At 41.4% G+C, this 20135-nt stretch overlaps 2 protein-coding genes across 2 annotated transcripts in view; one reads left to right on the plus strand and one right to left on the minus strand.

Annotated features, from left to right (window-relative positions):
* The first annotated feature begins 1861 nt into the window (after positions 1–1861).
* LOC144528579 (uncharacterized) lies at positions 1862–6067 on the plus strand. The gene is made up of 2 exons (XM_078267254.1): positions 1862–2147; positions 4269–6067. Exons 1-2 carry the CDS (start codon positions 2084–2086, stop codon positions 5324–5326), a joined length of 1122 nt encoding a protein of 373 aa, XP_078123380.1. The 5' UTR covers positions 1862–2083; the 3' UTR covers positions 5327–6067.
* A 9567-nt stretch (positions 6068–15634) lies between these two features.
* Positions 15635–20135, minus strand: part of LOC144529243 (uncharacterized) — a 33045-nt gene continuing 28544 nt past the window's right edge. Inside the window, exon 7 of the mRNA XM_078268247.1 lies at positions 15635–19344. Within this exon, the coding sequence (XP_078124373.1) occupies positions 17780–19344 (1565 nt within the window). The 3' untranslated portion in view covers positions 15635–17779. The remainder of the gene's footprint in view (positions 19345–20135) is intronic.

Raw genomic sequence — 20135 nt, forward strand, 5'->3', positions numbered from 1 at the left:
AATATTAAAATGTAGCCTATAGTCAGTTCTGCCATATCACTGGTAATCATGGTTCGGCATGCCAAACATCGGAATCCTCTTTAGCCAAAATGTCCGTGACTGTTCCAGCATTTTCTCTTGAGCATGGGAACACTTTACCAAATTGATCCACAATAACTTCTACATATTTTGATGTGCCCTCTTTGAGTCATGTGTAAAACCTGAGATGGACCACCAGGGGGCAGTAGAGGGTCATGTTTTATTCTAGTGTAGTAACAGGTCAAACAGATGAAGTTTATTATATATATATATTGTTTGTCAAAGAGTTTAGCTCTCTGTTAACAGCTCTAACAGAAGGAGCTAACCCTTGCTCACCATTATGGAGCTGATCCTAAATATAATGTTTAATAACTCAAATGTAGATCTGCTGACAAAGTGAGACCGGACTGAAGGCGATCTGCATTAACGACTGCACACCTGTACACGGCTCTAACACCACTGTCAAGTTTGCAGACGACACTACAGTGATTGGTCTCATCAGCAACGATGAGACGGCCTACAGGGACGAGGTCCAGCACCTATCCTCGTGGTGCACTGACAACAAGCTGGCTCTCAACACCAAGAAGACCAAAGAGCTCATTGTGGACTTCAGGAAGGCTAAAGCTGGCACACACACCCCCACCCTCCTCAACGGGACTGAGGTGGAGCGTGTCACCAGCTTTAAGTTTCTGGGTGTCCACATCTCTAAGGACCTCTCTTGGACCCTCAACACCTCTACCCTGATCAAGAAGGCTCACCAGCATCTCTTCTTTCTGAGGAGACTCAAGGAGGTCCACCTGTCTCCTCAGATCCTGGTGAACTTCTACCGCTCCACCACTGAGAGCATCCTCACCAACTGTGTCACAGTTTGGTATGGCAACTGCTCTGCCCATGACCGGAAAGCACTGCAGAGGGTGGTGGAAACTGCCCAACGCATCACCAGTTCCTCACTCCCCTCCATCGAGACTATCCAGGGCAAGCGATGCTTGCGTAAGGTGCACAGCATCATCAAAGACTGTTCTCACCCCGACCACAGACTGTTCACCCCACTCCCCTCCGGGAGGCGTCTCAGGTCTCTCCACACCCGTACCATCACCCTACTGAACTCTTGCGGTGCATCCCGGTGACAATTAACCTACTATGCCCCCAACTCCCCCTATCCCACCCACAGTGTCCTATTTATTTACAAGTGTACATACTGTAACTACACCTATACATAGCCATATTCTACTGCTCTTCATACTACTCATCCTGCACATACACCTATTCTTACTACTCTTATAATGTTACTGTTTCTGCACTACAATGGTACTGTTACCACACTGCACATACTGTACATATCTGTCTATATGGTTCATACTGAATATCCATATTTATTCTGTTTTTCTTATAATAATACACTGCATATATCTATTATTCTTACTACTATTATAATGTTACTGCTACTACATTGCACATATCTGTACATGTTGTTCATACATTGTTCATATTACATATTTATTCTACTCTTATAAGGTAACTGCTAATATACTGTACATATTTATATTTAATTTATATTACTCTAAATAACCTGTTAACCAGCTGTACACTACTGTCTACTCTGCACTATATTTCACTATATATTTGTCCTGTCTATACTTTGTATATCACATTGCACTTTTCTGCTATTTTTGCACTTCTGGTTGGACGCAGACTGCATTTGGTTGTCTTTGTACTCTGACAATACAGCTGAATCTAATGGAATCTACTCTAATAATCTAAATGTATAAACTCACTATAAAACACTACACTAATGATAAAATAACATACATTACAACAATACTGATAATTAGTAAACATTATAAATCATAATGTCACTGTTAACAGTAAACTAGCTGTTGAACCGGAAGCGTTTGTGCTTACTGTGGCTGCCTTTACAGCATCACAACATGGCGTCTTGTTGATATCTGAGCAGCAGCAGCAGCAGCAGCAGCAGCAGCTCCGTCTGAGCCTCCGCGGGTTACGCTGTCCGAACGGAGAGCTAACGGTGTTTGTGTGGAGAGAAAGTTTCTGTCGTTGTGTGAAAATGTCTGAATTCCAAACACTGAGAGACAGACCTGAAGCAGCGCGGCCGTATTCTGGACTTTACGGTAAGTGATCACAGGGTTTAGACGGTTACATGCAGTGATGTAGTTATATATACTGTATATATATATAACTTTATTTACAGACTCAAGGTCTAGATAGAAAAGTACACATAACATATTAAAAGAGGGGTACACACAAAGATAAATACATACTGACTACCACATATTACATAAAGGGAACATACAAAACATACAGACATACAAAACATACATACATAGCCCTACATACATACATACATACATACATACAAATAGCTATGCACAATAATTAAAACAGGTACAGCTGCGTGTGCCAGTGTTTCCAGAGTTTGGAGGTATATCTCTGATCACTAGGTGCACGGTTGGTTAAATTGTATTCTTTGACTCTGTTAATCGGCACATGAATCTGTACGTAACATCCCTCAGTAAAGCATGGAAGGCGGGAACATTACTGGTCACAAACAAATGACTCGCACTGGTCCATCTTGGACACTTCAGAAGGATTCTAAGTGCATCATTGTATGCCACCTTTATCTTATTTATCTTTGCTTTACTGTAGCTGCACCACAGGTGAGCTGTATAAAGTGGTGTACAGTATGCTCTGAAAAGAGATGTTTTAACTTCTTCAGTACACATATGGAAGTTGCGTGCCAGCATATTTGCTTGTCCATATAATTTACAGCACTGGCGCTGTATGTCATCATCGTCACAAAAATCATCCCTGATGATGTGGCCCAGGTATTTTGCTTTAGTAACTACATTTAGCTCTTGCCCTGACAAGTAAAAAGACGGAAAGCATAGCTTCCTGTCCTCCTTAGTTCTGGCAATCATTCCAACGCTCTTTTTTTGCATTGAATTTGATGTCATACTGTAGTCCATAGTTTGAGCAGACTCTAAGCAGTTGCTGTAGGCCAGTACTATATGGAGACATAACAATTAAATCATCTGCATACATCAGATGATTAATACGCCTATCCCCCACCATACAGCCAGTCTGACACACTTCTAATGTCCTAGAAAGATCATCCATGTACAAATTTAAAAAGAACAGGTGACAATATTCCACCTTGTCTAACCCCATTGGTAGCTGGGAAAGGAGCCGATGTTGTCTTCCCCCATCTAGCTTGGTTACAGGCAGTGGTGTAGTCTACGTGAAACGCAGGTATACGCAGTATCCACTAAGAAAGCTCCAGGGTTTCCATACACCCACTTAAAAATGCTCAATGACACACAACAACATACTTTACATTATATTTTGATATATTTAGAATTGTCATCTGTGTTTTTCTTCTTCACATAGGCTAAATAAAGGTAATTCCACTGCAAATTGTTGCATAAAAGTGTATCAAAATGCAAGAAATGAAGTCGTTGATGCTCAAAACTTCCCTGGGGAAGAACAAGTGGGGGATGACGGCAGAAAAGAAAACAAGAAAACAATACAAAATACAGAAAATACAATACAATGAAATGTAGGCTATATAATCATTATATAGCTGATGCAGTACATTAGCTATATAAATACATTTCTTATTGTTAAAGGCATACCATGCAACTTTTCCAGCTTCGGTCCCCCTACAGGTTGTACAGGAGTAAAATAAATTCCAAAATTCAATTCTGAAGTGAGTAAAAAGCTGGCCGAGATTTAGAAATTTTCGCTTTATGGATATGAAATTTCCCCTGTAGAATTAATAAGTTGACAACCCTACTATGTATTGTTTAGTTTTTGTTATCATAATTAAGAATAACATCTTTTGCTTCCAATGTAATTACGTGATTCTTTGGAATATTGAAATAGTTTTTCCAGCAGCCTTCAGGCTGAACAGGAAGTCACAGAAACACTCACATCCTGTTAGGTCCGGTTCCGATCTTCGCCTTTTCGTCGCCTTTTTGTCACCTTTTTGTCGCTTTTTCGTTGCCTTTTTGACGCTTTTTGGGCACTTTTTTGTCGCCTTTTCGTCGCCTTTTTGCCACCTTTTTGCCGCCTATTTGCCGCGTTTTCGTCGCCTTCAGTTTGAATGACTCAGAACTTTAACAGGTGAAAGATGGAATTAAAAAAAGAGACTCTGTATTGTTGATGCTACAATAAGGAGTTTGTGCTGTCTTTCTACATCTGTGTTAACTACTTTCTGTTTGTGTTTCCTGCAGCAATCAAAGATTGGGATCCCCCTGAGCAGCAGGAGTGTAGCTCGAGTGTGGACCAGCAGGAGCCAGAGCCCCCCCCACACATTAAAGAGGAACAGGAGGAACTGTGGAGCAGTCAGGAGAGAGAGCAGCTTCAAGGGCTGGAGGAGGCTGATATCACCAAGTTCCCATTCACTCCTGTCCCTGTGAAGAGTGAAGATGATGAAGAGGAAGCTCAGTCCTCACAGCTTCATCAAAGACTAACTCAACATGTGGAAACAGAAGCTGATGGAGAGGACTGTGGAGGACCAGAACCAGCCAGGAACTCACATCCATATCCACTTTTACAACCAGAGACTGAAGACCAGACTGTAGACTCTTCGGAGACGGACGTCAGCGATGATTGGGAGGAGAGCAGGGACCGTCTGTCAGGTTTAAACTCTCTGAGAAATAACACAAGTCAGGCTGACAAAGAGTCGTTCATGTGCTCCGAGTGTGGGAAATCATTCGGCCACAAGACGAATCTAAAGAGACACGTGCGTTGCCACACGGGAGAAAAACCGTTCAGCTGCTCGTTTTGCAGTAAGAGCTTCAATCGGAGGGAACACTTGGTGGCTCACGTGAGGTGTCACTCGGGAGAGAAGCCGTTCAGCTGCTCAGTCTGTGACGCCAGCTTCAGTCACGGCTGGAGTCTGGAGAAGCACATGAGAGTCCACACCGGTGAGAAGCCGTTCGGCTGCTCGCTCTGCGGCAAGAGCTTCCGGCAGCGCTCGGATTTGGTCGCACACGTCCGCATTCACACGGGAGAAAAGCCTTTCTGCTGCTCGGTGTGCGACGCCAGCTTCACCCAGCGGCACACTCTGGTTCAGCACACCAGAACCCACACGGGCGCCAAACCGTTCGCCTGCTCGGTGTGCGGGAGGAGTTTCTCCCGGAAGGGACACATGACGCGGCACATGGCGGCGCACAGCGGGGAGAAAGCGTTCCGCTGTGGCGTCTGCGGCCAAAGCTTCACGTGGCAGTCGCAGTTTAAAAGGCACAAGTGTGCCGGGGAGAGCAGCCGCACGACGACACAGCGGTAAAGCAACCGTGGAAGCTTTTCTCACAGCGTTCAGAGGGTGAGAAGAACAACACGGGCACGCGTGGGAATGTATCAGACTGAAAAGACTCCTTCCATTCCATTTTCGCTCTTTCAATTCACTTTGGGAATGAATGTGTTGAATCTGCCAGCCGGAAACACAAGGATACTTTTGCCACCTGACCACGCCCACCTCACCTGTTGACTATAAATTGTCTGTGAATCCTTTGGCTCAATCTGGGGTGGTGATGGAGCAGTGGATATGTCACGTGCCTTTGGTGTGGGAGACCTGGGTTTGATTCCCACTGTGATACATCAACCAATGTGTCCCTGAGCAAGACACTTAACTCCTAGTTGCTCCAGAGGCGTGTTACCTCTGACATATATAGACATTGTAAGTCACTTTGGATAAAAACGTCAGCTAAATATAATGTCCTTTGCACTCCAATGCATCCTGTGTGCGTCTTCATGAGTTAATGTGAGTCACTCTATAGGGCTGCTCAGTTATGGAAAAAAAATATAATCACAATTATTTTGGTCAATATTGAAATAATAATTTAACGATAATTTAATACGATTAGATAGATGTTGCAATTATTGAACTTAAAAAACAGTGGAAAAAGTTAAATAAATCAACAGTAAAAAAACATACAACTGGGAAATTTGCCTTAAAACTTGTCCTATTTAAACTTTATTTTGTCATTCAGAACACAAGGGAAAATAAAAGTTTACTTGCAAAACGTAATGAGCTAAATAATTGTTTTTCTCAATTATTCTGTTTTTGTGATCATTGGGAGCCAAAATCATAATCACGATTACATTTTTGGATATGAGCCGATCTTTTCTAGAAGCTGGTTGAAGGAATGAAAGAGGGACGCTGTGTTCACGCGCTCCAACAAGTCTGGAAACATCCTGTTTTACACGGCTGCATGTAAACGGGAATATTAGAGGAGTATTCACTTTCATGAACCGTGGAAACAGCTTAGTCAGAATATCGTCTTTTTTAGAAAAAGGGCAAATACCGGAATATTATGTGCATGTAAACGTAGTTATTGATGATAGGCTTACTGGTCTAAAGGTAATGTAACCATCCACAGATCCAGTTCATCCCAAGGATTCACTCTGCCACGTGTGTTTAACAATAAAACATGATTCATAAAATGATGCCAGAAAAGTTTGTTTAAAATTTGAATGGCTTTGTATTCTATGCACTAAAAAGGCTGTAGGCCACCCATGGGTGCAACTTCAATTTATACAGTATATGTAGGGGGTCCCTGCTCCGTCTCTCTTTGGCTACATTTACACATGGCCGTCTATTTTGATAAGCGGACATTTCAACCTCTCCATTTTCAAAATTAACAATGTGCACACCTGTCAGTTTTCAGTAAAGTGTTCGTTTACACGAACCCGTGTATATATGCCATCAAGGGCATGCCAAACCTGTAGGTGGCAGTGTACCCAGAAGCTCAAGCCCACGTTAGCCAATCAGAATCCCGAAAATAGCAACAACAGCAACAAATCACTTCCTCTTTCTCCTTTGAAGGTGCAAGTTCTGGCGCACACTGTGACCTCGGCTGCCTAAACCTCCGTTTGTCTCAGTTTACATGCAAACGTGCAAACAAAGTTTAGAGATAGACTGATTGATTGACATCTTACTGAGTCTCCTGTTAGTGCTGTTGCACCTGTTGGGGCTGGACAAATGACAGCTGTATCATTCTTATTGGTAGAAAGAATTTGTGACCTAATAAGTTCCCATCAAAGCTCCAGCAGAGTCTAATCAGCCAGACTATCTGAAAACACCTGTGTGGGGGTTCAGAGGCTTTAAGGAAAAGTAAGGTTTGGGTCCCTCTGGACCTTCGTCAACACTATTCTCAACAATAAACACAGTAGTGGTATTTAATACATTCTGCTAAACACACACGTGTCATTTGTGCAAGTTTTCACATCAATCAAGTAATACATATCTGAATTCAACTGCATTACTTCATATATCAATGTTTACATTCATTACAGGAATACATAGTGACTCCCCAATCTTAACTTATTGCCATTTAGCCAAATATTTCTATTCACGTCTCCTCCAGGAGGGCCAGACGGCGCCCACCCAGAGCCAGGGTCTGTCCCAGGTTGGTGTCTGTTTAAAGGAAGGGTTTCTCGCCTCTGTTGCACTAAATGTTTGCTCTTGATTGTTGGGTCTCTGTAAATTATAGAGTGTGGTCTAGACCTACTCTATCTGTAAAGTGTCTTGAGATAACTCCTGTTATGATTTGATGCTATAAATAAAAAATGAATTGAATGCAAGTACATGTATCCATTCCATATCACAGCCCACCTTCAAACTGAGCAGAGTCTAATCAGCCAGACTATCTGAGGCTCAGAGGCTTTAAAGCTCATTGAAGACCCCTGCTCTAAGCAACCCAAATGCCACAGCCTTTATAGGGCTCTCAATCAGCCCTGGTAACAACTATCTGTTTTTTGTGTGTGCAATACGTATGGCTATTGGGGTTGGGCAATATGTTAGTTGTGCAATATCTCATTGTGCAAGGGCTGTGTTACACTTAATGTGGAGAATGCAGCAGACAGCTTGTTCAATTAAAAACTGACACTGAAAGGAGGAGTTAATGTGCTACTATATAGGGACCTGTCTAATGTATATGAGAGTATTACTATATAGGGACCTGTCTAATGTATATGAGAGTATTACTATATAGGGTACCTGTCTAATGTATATGAGAGTCAACAGTAACATACAACTGGGAAATTTGCCTTAAAACTTGTCCCTATTTAAACTTTATTTTGTCATTCAGAACACAAGGGAAAAATAAAAGTTTACTTGCAAACGTAATGAGCTAAATAATTGTTTTTCTCAATTATTCTGTTTTTGTGATCATTGGGAGCCAAAATCATAATCACGATTACATTTTTGGATATGAGCCGATCCTTTCTAGAAGCTGGTTGAAGGAATGAAAGAGGGACGCTGTGTTCACGCGCTCCAACAAGTCTGGAAACATTAGAGGAGTATTCACTTTCATGAACCGTGGAAACAGCTTAGTCATGAATATCGTCTTTTTTAGAAAAAGGGCAAATACCGGAATATTATGTGCATGTAAACGTAGTTATTGATGATAGGCTTACTGGTCTAAAGGTAATGTAACCATCCACAGATCCAGTTCATCCTAAGGATTCACTCTCCACGTGTGTTTAACAATAAAACATGATTCATAAAATGATGCCAGAAAAAGTTTGTTTAAAATTTGAATGGCTTTGTATTCTATGCACTAAAAGGCTGTAGGCCACCCATGGGTGCAACTTCAATTTATACAGTAGTATGGTCCCTGCTCCGTCTCTCTTTGGCTACATTTACGACATGGCCGTCTATTTTGATAAGCGGACATTTCAACCTCTCCATTTTCAAATTAACAATGTGCACACCTGTCAGTTTTCAGTAGAGTGTTCGTTTACACGAACCCGTGTATATATGCCGTCATAGGGCATGCCAAACCTGTAGGTGGCAGGTACCCAGAAGCTCAAGCCCACGTTAGCCAATCAGAATCCCGAAAATAGCAACAACAGCAACAAATCACTTCTTTTTCTCCTTTGAAGGTGCAAGTTCTGGCGCACACTGTGACTCTCGGCTGCCTAAACCTCCGCTTGTCTCAGTTTACATGCAAACGTGCAAACAAAGTTTAGAGATAGACTGATTGATTGACATCTTACTGAGTCTCCTGTTAGTGCTGTTGCACCTGTTAAGGCGGGACAAATGACAGCTGTATCATTCTTATTGGTAGAAAGAATTTGTGACCTAATAAGTTCCCATCAAAGCTCCAGCAGAGTCTAATCAGCCAGACTATCTGAAAACACCTGTGTGGGGGGTTCAGAGGCTTTAAGGAAAAGTAAGGTTTGGGTCCTCTGACCTTCACAACACTATTCTCAACAATAAAACACAGTAGTGGTATTTAATACATTCTGCTAAACACACACGTGTCATTTGTGCAAGTTTTCACATCAATCAAGCTAATACATATCTGAATTCAACTGCATTACTTCATATATCAATGTTTACATTCATTACAGGAATACATAGTGACTCCCCAATCTTAACTTATTGCCATTTAGCCAAATATTTCTATTCACGTCTCCTCCAGGAGGGCCAGACGGCGCCCACCCAGAGCCAGGGTCTGTCCCAGGTTGGTGTCTGTTTAAAGGAAGGGTTTCCTCGCCTCTGTTGCACTAAATGTTTGCTCTTGGGGGGGGATTGTTGGGTCTCTGTAAATTATAGAGTGTGGTCTAGACCTACTCTATCTGTAAAGTGTCTTGAGATAACTCCTGTTATGATTTGATGCTATAAATAAAAAATGAATTGAATGCAAGTACATGTATCCATTCCATATCACAGCCCACCTTCAAACTGAGCAGAGTCTAATCAGCCAGACTATCTGAGGCTCAGAGGCTTTAAAGCTCATTGAAGACCCCTGCTCTAAGCAACCCAAATGCCACAGCCTTTATAGGGCTCTCAATCAGCCCTGGTAACAACTATCTGTTTTTTGTGTGTGCAATACGTATGGCTATTGGGGTTGGGCAATATGTTAGTTGTGCAATATCTCATTGTGCAAGGGCTGTGTTACACTTAATGTGGAGAATGCAGCAGACAGGTTGTTCAATTAAAAACTGACACTGAAAGGAGGAGTTAATGTGCTACTATATGGGGACCTGTCTAATGTATATGACAGTATTACTATATAGGGGATCCCTGTCTAATGTATATGACAGTATTACTATATAGGGGACCTGTCTAATGTATATGACAGTATTACTATATAGGGGACCTGTCTAATGTATATGAGAGTATTACTATATAGGGACCTGTCTAATGTATATGAGAGTATTACTATATAGGGGACCTGTCTAATGTATATGACAGTATTACTATATAGGGACCTGTCTAATGTATATGAGAGTATTACTATATAGGGACCTGTCTAATGTATATGACAGTATTACTATATAGGGACCTGTCTAATGTATATGAGAGTATTACTATATAGGGACCTGTCTAATGTATATGACAGTATTGCTATACGGGGATCTGTCTAATGTATATGACAGTATTACTATATAGGGGACCTGTCTAATGTATATGACAGTATTACTATATAGGGGACCTGTCTAATGTATATGAGAGTATTACTATATAGGGACCTGTCTAATGTATATGACAGTATTACTATATAGGGGACCTGTCTAATGTATATGAGAGTATTACTATATGGGGACCTGTCTAATGTATATGAGAGTATTGCTATATGGGGGACCTGTCTAATGTATATGACAGTATTGCTATATAGGGACCTGTCTAATGTATATGACAGCATTACTATATAGGGACCTGTCTAATGTATATGACAGTATTACTATATAGGGGACCTGTCTAATGTATATGACAGTATTACTATATGGGGACCTGTCTAATGTATATGACAGTATTACTATATGGGGACCTGTCTAATGTATATGAGTATTACTATATGGGGACCTGTCTAATGTATATGAGAGTATTACTATATGGGGGACCTGTCTAATGTATATGAGAGTATTACTATATGGGGACCTGTCTAATGTATATGAGAGTATTGCTATATGGGGACCTGTCTAATGTATATGACAGCAATACTATATATATATATATATATATATATATATATATATATATATATATATATATATATATATATATATATATATAAAAACTATCCAAATAAACTGTTCCAAAAACCCTTGAAAAAAGCGAGTGTAGGAGCCACATACTGTATGTGTGTATATGCACTACTTACAGCCGCTACATGTGTCCACAGAAACCTTGAAAAAGGTGAAACAAAACAAGCAAAAACATAGAAAAGTAACCAAAACTTCAGGAAAAAGCCTGGAGGCAATAATCTGGGAAACATATGACACGAGGTCATCATTTAGGCAAGGCAGCTTTATTTGTATACATCACATTTCAGCAACATTTCGGCCATTCAAAGTGCTTTACATCAAACATTAAAGAGCAGTTATAAAAGATTAAAAACAGATCAAATACCAGAATACAAGTTGCAGTGCAGTATAACAAGAGTTATCTCAGGACACTTTACAGATCGAGTAGGTCTATAATTTACAGAGACCCAACAATCCCCCCCAAGAGCAAACATTTAGTGCAACAGAGGCGAGGAAACCCTTCCTTTAAACAGACACCAACCTGGGACAGACCCTGGCTCTGGGTGGGCGCCGTCTGGCCCTCCTGGAGGACACGTGAATAGAAATATTTGGCTAAATGGCAATAAGTTAAGATTGGGGAGTCACTATGTATTCCTGTAATGAATGTAAACATTGATATATGAAGTAATGCAGTTGAATTCAGATATGTATTACTTGATTGATGTGAAAACTTGCACAAATGACACGTGTGTGTTTAGCAGAATGTATTTAATACCACTACTGTGTTTATTGTTGAGAATAGTGTTGACGAAGGTCCAGAGGGACCCAAACCTTACTTTTCCTTAAAGCCTCTGAACCCCCACACAGGTGTTTTCAGATAGTCTGGCTGATTAGACTCTGCTTGAGCTTTGATGGGAACTTATTAGGTCACAAATTCTTTCTACCAATAAGAATGATACAGCTGTCATTTGTCCCGCCTTAACAGGTGCAACAGCACTAACAGGAGACTCAGTAAGATGTCAATCAATCAGTCTATAGACACCCCCCCACAGTCCTGGGAAGAGGCCCAGTCAGCCACATTAACTGAAAACACCTGCAGGGGTGTTCAGGGCCTTTAAATTACCAACTTCACCTCTTTCTCTGGGGCCTACCAACGTCAAACTTCACAACCACACTCCTGCTCTCCCTCTGACAGATCAGATAGAGACTCAGCCAAAGGCGGGAGTCTGGCACCATAACCTCCTCTGATTGGCCAACACTACATTTCTGTTAACCCTTTCTTTGACTGGTGCATGGCATCGGTTACAGACACACAGGATATTAAACCTGCTTCAAGCCCCTTGAACCTGTAATTGTTTGCACTCTGTCACTAACAGACAAGTTCGCAAACTCTCACTTGAAGCATCAAAACTGATTTAAAAAAAAGAAAAGGTGGAGGGTGGGGGTGTGGCCTTGACCAACTGCCACTTTGCTTGTTTGAAAGCCATGATGTCTCTCTCTCTTATGGGGGGGCCAAATTCTCTGTGTGGGCAAAGCAGAGAAAGGGGAGGTAACCTTTCCCCTTATGACGTCATAAAGGGAAGATTCCAGATCGGCCCATCTGAGCTTTCATTTTCTCAAAGGCAGAGCAGGATACCCAGGGCTCGGTTTACACCTATCACCATTTCTAGCCACTGGGGGGCCATAGGCAGGCTGGGGGAACTCATATTAATGTTACAAAACCTCATAAAGTGAAATTGTCATGCCATGGGACCTTTAACATAATGCCAACTTCTCGACCATATCATGAAAAATCTGTCATTCAAGTCTGAGAAAAGAATTTTACCAAGTAACGTTACCCAAATTAAGTGATGTGTTTGTCCTCTTAATACCATAAAATGGATCAAATATTTGTCACTTTTAGAGCTCTCATTTTATGTACTAAAAACTAAAAATTACCCACGCAAAATATTTATTTAATCCCATGACAGGACAAAGAAAAAGGTAAGACCTTTTATAAACGAAAACTCAATGCTTATAAGGAATATTACATTTAAGACTCTTTAAATAGTTGTAAGACGATGCGGGGTACCCTGGAGACACCGCAGTAGTGTGGACGCGAGGCGTAAACGTAGCAAAGAATATCAGAATCAGAATCAGGGCTGCACAATATGAGGAAAATATGTGTTTGTGATTCTTTTGACTGATATTGCGATTTTGATAAAATTGCCCTAGTCAGAATCAGAATCCGCTATATTGGCCAGGTTTGCGTAAACAAACGAGGAATTTGACTCTCAAAGTTCTCACTTAACATATGAATAATAAAAACAGAAAGGACAGTAAGAAATATAAAGAAATACTGTTAAGTATGCAGTATAACAATACAATATAATTTACAAAAAATATACAAAAGAGAGGAAAGGAATAGTACAATATCAGTAGAATATTTGTTTCTAAACCATAACGTAGTCGTGTGGCGGGAGCCGGACTGATTAAACTACAAACGACCAACGTCATCACGGCGCGCCAGCTGCATTTGTGGGCTGAAGGCGTCTGGCGTCCGCCAGCATCTATTACTCTTAATGCCCTCAAGGCCGGCGCGCAGGCAGCTTGGCATGCCAGGCGTGCAGCTCGGGCTGCGTATCATTTCATTTCTTATTTATCTTGAACAATCAACAATGTTGCAAAAGAAAAAAAAATTTTTTGAATTTAAAACCACAAAATAATACGCAACAATCAGAATATAACAAAAACTAAAAAAAGTATAAGTTCGAGAAGGAGCAAGCGGAAGCAAATAGCTTATTAGGTCCTGCCGCTATTTCACAATATCATATTATTACAAAGCAAATAGATATGCAAATACAGCATACAACCTTTCAGGTCTTACAATAATAACTTACAACAATATGCAACAATACCTTTACATTACAATTCCATTCCTATGTTTCGGTCTATTCTTTTCTGTATTGGTCAAGTATTGATTTCTTTAATCTATTTTTGAACTGAATGATATTATGGCTCTGTTTGATTTCATTGTTCAGTCCGTTCCATAACAGCCGTTCACACAAGAGGTTGCTTGAACATACATTGTCCTCTTAGATGACATTCCCCGTCTTTCATTAAAAATTGCACGTATGTTACATGATAAATTATTTTCTTTAACTTTAAACATAAATTGTGCAGTTTTAAATGTAACAATGTCCATACATTTCAACAAATGATTAGTTTGCTCATAATACATGATGTGATTTATCATCCTGATTGCTCTTTTTTGCAATGTGCAAATATTTTGTACGTTGCTTTTGTAGGTATTTCCCCACACTTCCACACAATATAACATATATGGTAAAATAAGTGTGCAGTACAGAGTATGTAATGTATTTTGGTTCAATATGTATCTAGTTTTGCTCAATATACCAATACTCCTGGCCATCTTCATGCACAGATATTTAATGTGGGGTTTCTAGCAGAGTTGATGGTCAAGTACAACACCCAGAAATGTTCTTTTATAGAGTCTTTCAATTGTTTCGTTATCAATTATTATTTTAACATATGTATTTATAGTACAATTTCCAAATATCCTGAATTTAGTTTTGTTCAAGTTTAAAGATAACTTATTTGAATCAAACCAAAGTTTTAACTTATTAATTTCATTCATCAGACAGCTAGCTGGCCTGGCTAGCCCAGTTAGCTCCGCGGCTAACCAGCTAGCAGTGGGAGCGCGTTTCCAAACTGGAAAACACAAACCGCCCACACTACCAAGTCATGAGGGTATAGATCTGTTAGTTTGGTTGTTCAAACATAAAACTGTTTTATTGGCAGACTTTTTTAGAATGAGCACGGGCTAAAAGGAAGACAGCTTTGTATCGATGATTCTCTGTCTGTAAGTGACATTCCCTGTTATTTTTAATTTTTTGTGTCTGTGGCCTTTTTGTGTTCTATGGTCTGGTTTTGTTCTGTGTATGAAGTGTTTGGCTCTAGTTGGACAACGTTTGCGCTGCACTGTTGTGTTGTGGCTGCTGTTTTATTTGTTCTTTGTTTTGTGCAGAGTAGAGTATGTTGTGTGTGGACATTGGACTGGAAGCTGTGGAAGTATTTACTGTTGTATTAGTGTCATGTAATTCTGTGTTGGATAGGCCACTTAGTGGCATGACGCATAAATAAATATATCAATCAATTGCTACATTATTCACAATTACCTTTCACATACAAGTGAAATGCTCTAACCAGTATTGAAACACCCTAATATACAAAACTAAAACGCTCTAACACACACTACTGAACACTCTCATATACAGTACTGAAATGCTAGGATTTCACTTTCAGTAGTGTATATGAGTGTCTCAATAGTGTGTGAGAACATTTCACTTGTATGTGACTGAGTCACATTTACATAAAAGCTACAACAGCACACAAGATGAAATACAAGGAGAGGCACTAAAGATGAAGTCCTCTATTAATGTATCACGCAGTTATCGTCTCCTGTGCATAAAGAAGAGAAAATCAGTTAAATAAAGCAGTAAAACACTGTGAATGGAACCAACCAATCAGGGTTTGTTATTGTCTTCGCAGTCAACACAGTTTGGGAGACAGAGGCTAGGTCAATTTAGCCTGGCTCCGCCCTCCTACGTACTTTCCATTTTCCTTCAGTACACCGTCTGGGTTTGCGGTATATTCTTGGGTTTTCTCCGGCCAAATCTTTACCGGTCCAATCAGCGAACAGAGGGAGTGGCTGAGAACGATGATGTTGAGGCCGTGCGCTAGTTTGAGTTGTAGTTCCGTAATGGCGGCGGAGAAAGATGCGAGTGAAGCCATTCGGTCCATTGTGGCAGCAACGCTGCTGAATATCCAGAAGTTAAAGCCCGAGCAAGAACAATCTTTGCTGAGTTTTGTTGGTGGCCATGATGTTGTGGCCCTCCTCCCCACGGGGTTCGGGAAAAGTTTGATTTTCCAGCTCGCTCCGTTAGTGGTGAAGGAGTTGGCTAAGGCTAACGCTAGCGATGCTAAGCCGACGTCACGACCAAACGTTAGCGATTGGTTACGGCAGATCCAGAGTGGCTCTGGGCAGATCCAATAGTTTTAAACTTCATCAGAGTACCCGCCTTCAAGGAAGTTAACACTTGTCAATCGAGAGTTGCCAGACTCTCTGGACTAATGAAATGTACCAGAGTCTGGTAGGACCAGGGTATGGTCAATTATCTTAATATGAAAAAGAAGAGGGCCAAGGATTGACTCCTGTGGGACCCCACACACGATGTTTGCTTAATAAGAAGAGCACTTTGATTACGTTTGCTATTTCTTAAGTACTCACGTAACCACTGAAGTACTGAACCTTGAAAGCCACAGGAACTTAGTTTGGTGAGTAACATTTCATGATTTACTTTATGGAAAGCTTTTGATGTATCCAGAAACATTCCTCTGTGTATTCACTAGGGCTGCACGATTATGGCCAAAATGATAATCATGATTATTTTGATCAATATATTGATCACAATTAATTATCACGATTATTTGTTGATTTTAACCAAAACAAATTTTGTCACATAGGCCAATTATACCTGCTTTCACATCCATATTGTGCTACATTCCTCCTTTGTTGAAGGATACTATGAAGGAGCCATTTAAGTTGTTGTGCGACCGCTTTCCACACATGCGCGTTTGCCGTGAAAAGATACAGGCAACGCAATTTTCTGTTCACGTTAACGGCGCATGTTAAAATCTGGTGAGCCCAGTATCTACCGGACAAAATAGCAACGTGGATTACGGTGCCTCATTACGGTGCCACTTAAATGTCTGCATTGCGCTCTGATGCTCCAAAACGGACGTTAGAGGCACCAGAAACATCGCTGCATGTCACGCTAGTAAACACTAACAACACGTTACACAGCAGGTAACGTTAGCCTACCGTTAGCTACAGTAAACACCAATAACACGTTACACAGCAGGTAACGTTAGCCTACCGTTAGCTACAGTAAACACTAACAACACGTTACACAGCAGGTAACGCCAGCCTACCGTTAGCTACAGTAAACACTAACAACACGTTACACAGCAGGTAACGTTAGCCTACCGTTAGCTACAGTAAACACCAATAACACGTTACACAGCAGGTAACGTTAGCCTACCGTTAGCTACAGTAAACACTAACAACACGTTACACAGCAGGTAACGTTAGCCTACCATTAGCTACAGTAGTAACTGGATTAAACACGGCTAAAATGCTGACAGCTAAATGGTGTAGTGTGACTGTATTTCACTGTAGAGGATTCCAACAGCGGGACGTACAACAGCCTGCTGCTAAAGCTATGAGCTAACAGACACAAACTAGCACTGGTCACTGCTGTTGTCTAAAAAACAACACAGACGGGACAAAATGTTGCGTTTACTGGTAAACTGGTAAACCTCGTGACGACTTACGACTGACTGCTATCTATTGTGGAATTTACCTCACGTTACTCTGTCCTCTGTGACTGTCTACATCTAAACTAAGCTGCGTGGTGCAGGCAACAACTCTGAATGGCTCATGGAGGCACTTGATCAGAGAGTGGTTTACGGAGCTTTGAAAAAAAAAAACTTTGATACAGAGCGTTCTATGAACGGAATGAAGCATATCGCTCGATCATGTGAATTTGATCGTGGGAAGCCAAAATCGTGATCGTGATTAAAATTCGATTAATTGTGCAGCCCTAGTATTCACCATTATACGTACTGATTTGATCAATAAGTTGTAAAATAGCCCCCAAAAAAATTATGGTTGTTGCTCATACAAGATGTTTTCTCCTGTTCAGTTCAGCTGCTGACTGAAACTTGACTGAGGTTCTCTGGTCTCCTTCTCAGGATCAGAAACGTCTCCAGACTGGTGTTCAGTCTCTGGTTGTAAAAGTGGATGTGGATGCGAGTTCCTGGCTGGTTCTGGTCCTCCACAGTCCTCTCCATTAGCTTCTGTTTCTGTGTGTTGAGTTTCTCTGCTGGCTGGAGGCTCTACCTCTCTCTTCTTCTCAGTCTGACTCTGATGAAGCTGTGACGACTGACGACCGACACATTTATGTCTTTTGACCTTTTCTGGCCAGGCAAATCTTTTATCACAAACACTGCAGCTGTATCTTTTCTCTCCTGTGTGAACTGCCATGTGGTTTGTCAGCTGTGACTTCTGTATAAATCTTTTTCCGCACACTGAGCAGCTAAAAGGTTTTTCTCCTGTGTGGATTCTCATGTGTCTCTGTAAACTGCCACTCTGTGTAAAATATTTCTTACAAACTGAGCAGCTGAAAGGTTTTTCTCCTGTATGAGTTTTAATGTGTCTCCTTAGATGTGTACTGCGGCCAAATCTTCTCCCACACTCAGAGCAGCTGAATGTTTTCTTACATGTTGAATCATGTTTCTGAGAGTCATCAGTCTCAGGTTCAGAAGAGTCTCCAGTCTGGTCTTCAGTCTCTGGTTGTAAAAGTGGATGTGGATGTGAGTTCCTGGCTGGTTCTGGTCCTCCACAGTCCTCTCCAATAGCTTCTGTTTCCATGTGTTGAGTTTGTCTTTGATGAAGCTGTGAGGACTGACGACGAACACAATTATGGATCCTAAGTTGATAATGCCAGATGAATCTTTTGTCACAAACACTGCAGCTGTGTCTTTTCTCTCCTGTGTGCAGTGTCATGTGACTTATTAAGGGTGACTTCTGTTTAAATCGTTGACCACACTCAGAGCAGCTGAAAGGCGTCTCTCCTGTATGAGTTCTCATGTGTCTCTGTAAATCTCCACTCTGGGCAAAAGATTTATTACAGACTGAGCAGCTGAAAGGTCTCTCACCTGTGTGAGTCATCATGTGTCTCTTCAGATGTGACTCACGGTTAAATCTTTTCCCACACTCAGAGCAGCTGAAGGTTTTCTTACGTCTTGAATCATGTTTCAGAGAGTTAAAAGCTGACTGAGGTTCTCTGATCTCCTTCCAATCAGCACTGTCATCAGTCTCAGGTTCAGAAGAGTCTCCAGTCTGGTCTTCAGTCTCTGGTTGTAAAAGTGGATGTGGATTTGAGTTCCTGGCTGGTTCTGGTCCTCCACAGTCTTCTCTATCAGCTTTTGTTTCCATGTGTTGAGTTTGTCTTTGATGAAGCTGTGAGGACTGAGCTTTCTCTTCATCATATTCACTCTTCACAGGGACAGGAGTGAATGGGAACTTGGTGATATCAGCCTCCTCCAGCCCTTGAAGCTGGTCTCCCTCCTGACTGCTCCACAGTTCCTCCTGTTCCTCTTTAATGTGTGGGGGGGGCTCTGGCTCCTGCTGGTCCACACTGGAGCTACACTGCTGCTGCTCAGGGGGAAACTCTACTTTAACCACCAACAGCTGATTAACATCTGCAGGAAACAGGAAACACACAATTGTGAGAACTGGGACATCAGACAAAACCAAGAAAACTGCACCATTCAAAAACGTTGGTCTCCATTTGGGAATTATCAAAACATCTGACCTTTTCATATAACTGACAGTGGTGAGAACAAGATTTAAACTAAACAGGAAGGTCTGGAGGTATTTGAAAGCGGACTGTAACCTGGAGAAGGCCTGGCTGGTTTGTGGTGAACATAATGCTATCATCTGCATACAAATGAGCACTACAACACTGTGCTGGAACATAAATATGATTTCAGGGGACATGAATTTAATCAACCTCGCCATAGCCGCCAGATTCATGGCGTTCGTGTCTTTCCATCGGGCCAAATGCAGCAGGTTTTATTAATCCACGCTCCCTAAAAAGTTCCCTACTCCTGCTGACGTGAAGATGGAAGTGCTGAGGGCCCACCGTATAGGACCAGAGCGCAGTACCCGTGGGTAGGGTTGGGTACCGAACCCTGTACTTTTACCGGTACCGACCGAATCACGTCGGTACTACTGAGTATTGGTTCACGTAAAATCAAACAGTGCCAAATTTTGGTATCTGAGAGTAAGCGCAAGCTTATCTGTCCTCTCTGCACATGACAGAGAGCAGAGGTCCGACACACACACATGCGCACGCAGAGATGCGGACGGAGCAAACTATGTTGGCTCTGCAGTTTTGTTGAAGTCACAGTGAGTCACGGCGATGTCGATAAAGCGGTTTCAAGTGTGGTTACAGTTTTTCAAAACTTCACGCAGACACCTTTCACTGTGA

This window comes from Sander vitreus, chromosome 14 (genome assembly GCF_031162955.1).
Source record: "Sander vitreus isolate 19-12246 chromosome 14, sanVit1, whole genome shotgun sequence".
Taxonomy (NCBI): Eukaryota; Metazoa; Chordata; class Actinopteri; order Perciformes; family Percidae; genus Sander; species Sander vitreus.

Bases quoted from the DNA above. Each gene is read 5' to 3' on its own strand.
- LOC144528579 (XM_078267254.1), top strand. From the start codon at position 2,084: ATGTCTGAATTCCAAACACTGAGAGACAGACCTGAAGCAGCGCGGCCG. The intron at 2,148-4,268 runs GTAAGTGATCAC...TGTTTCCTGCAG, and splicing joins GCCGTATTCTGGACTTTACG to CAATCAAAGATTGGGATCCC.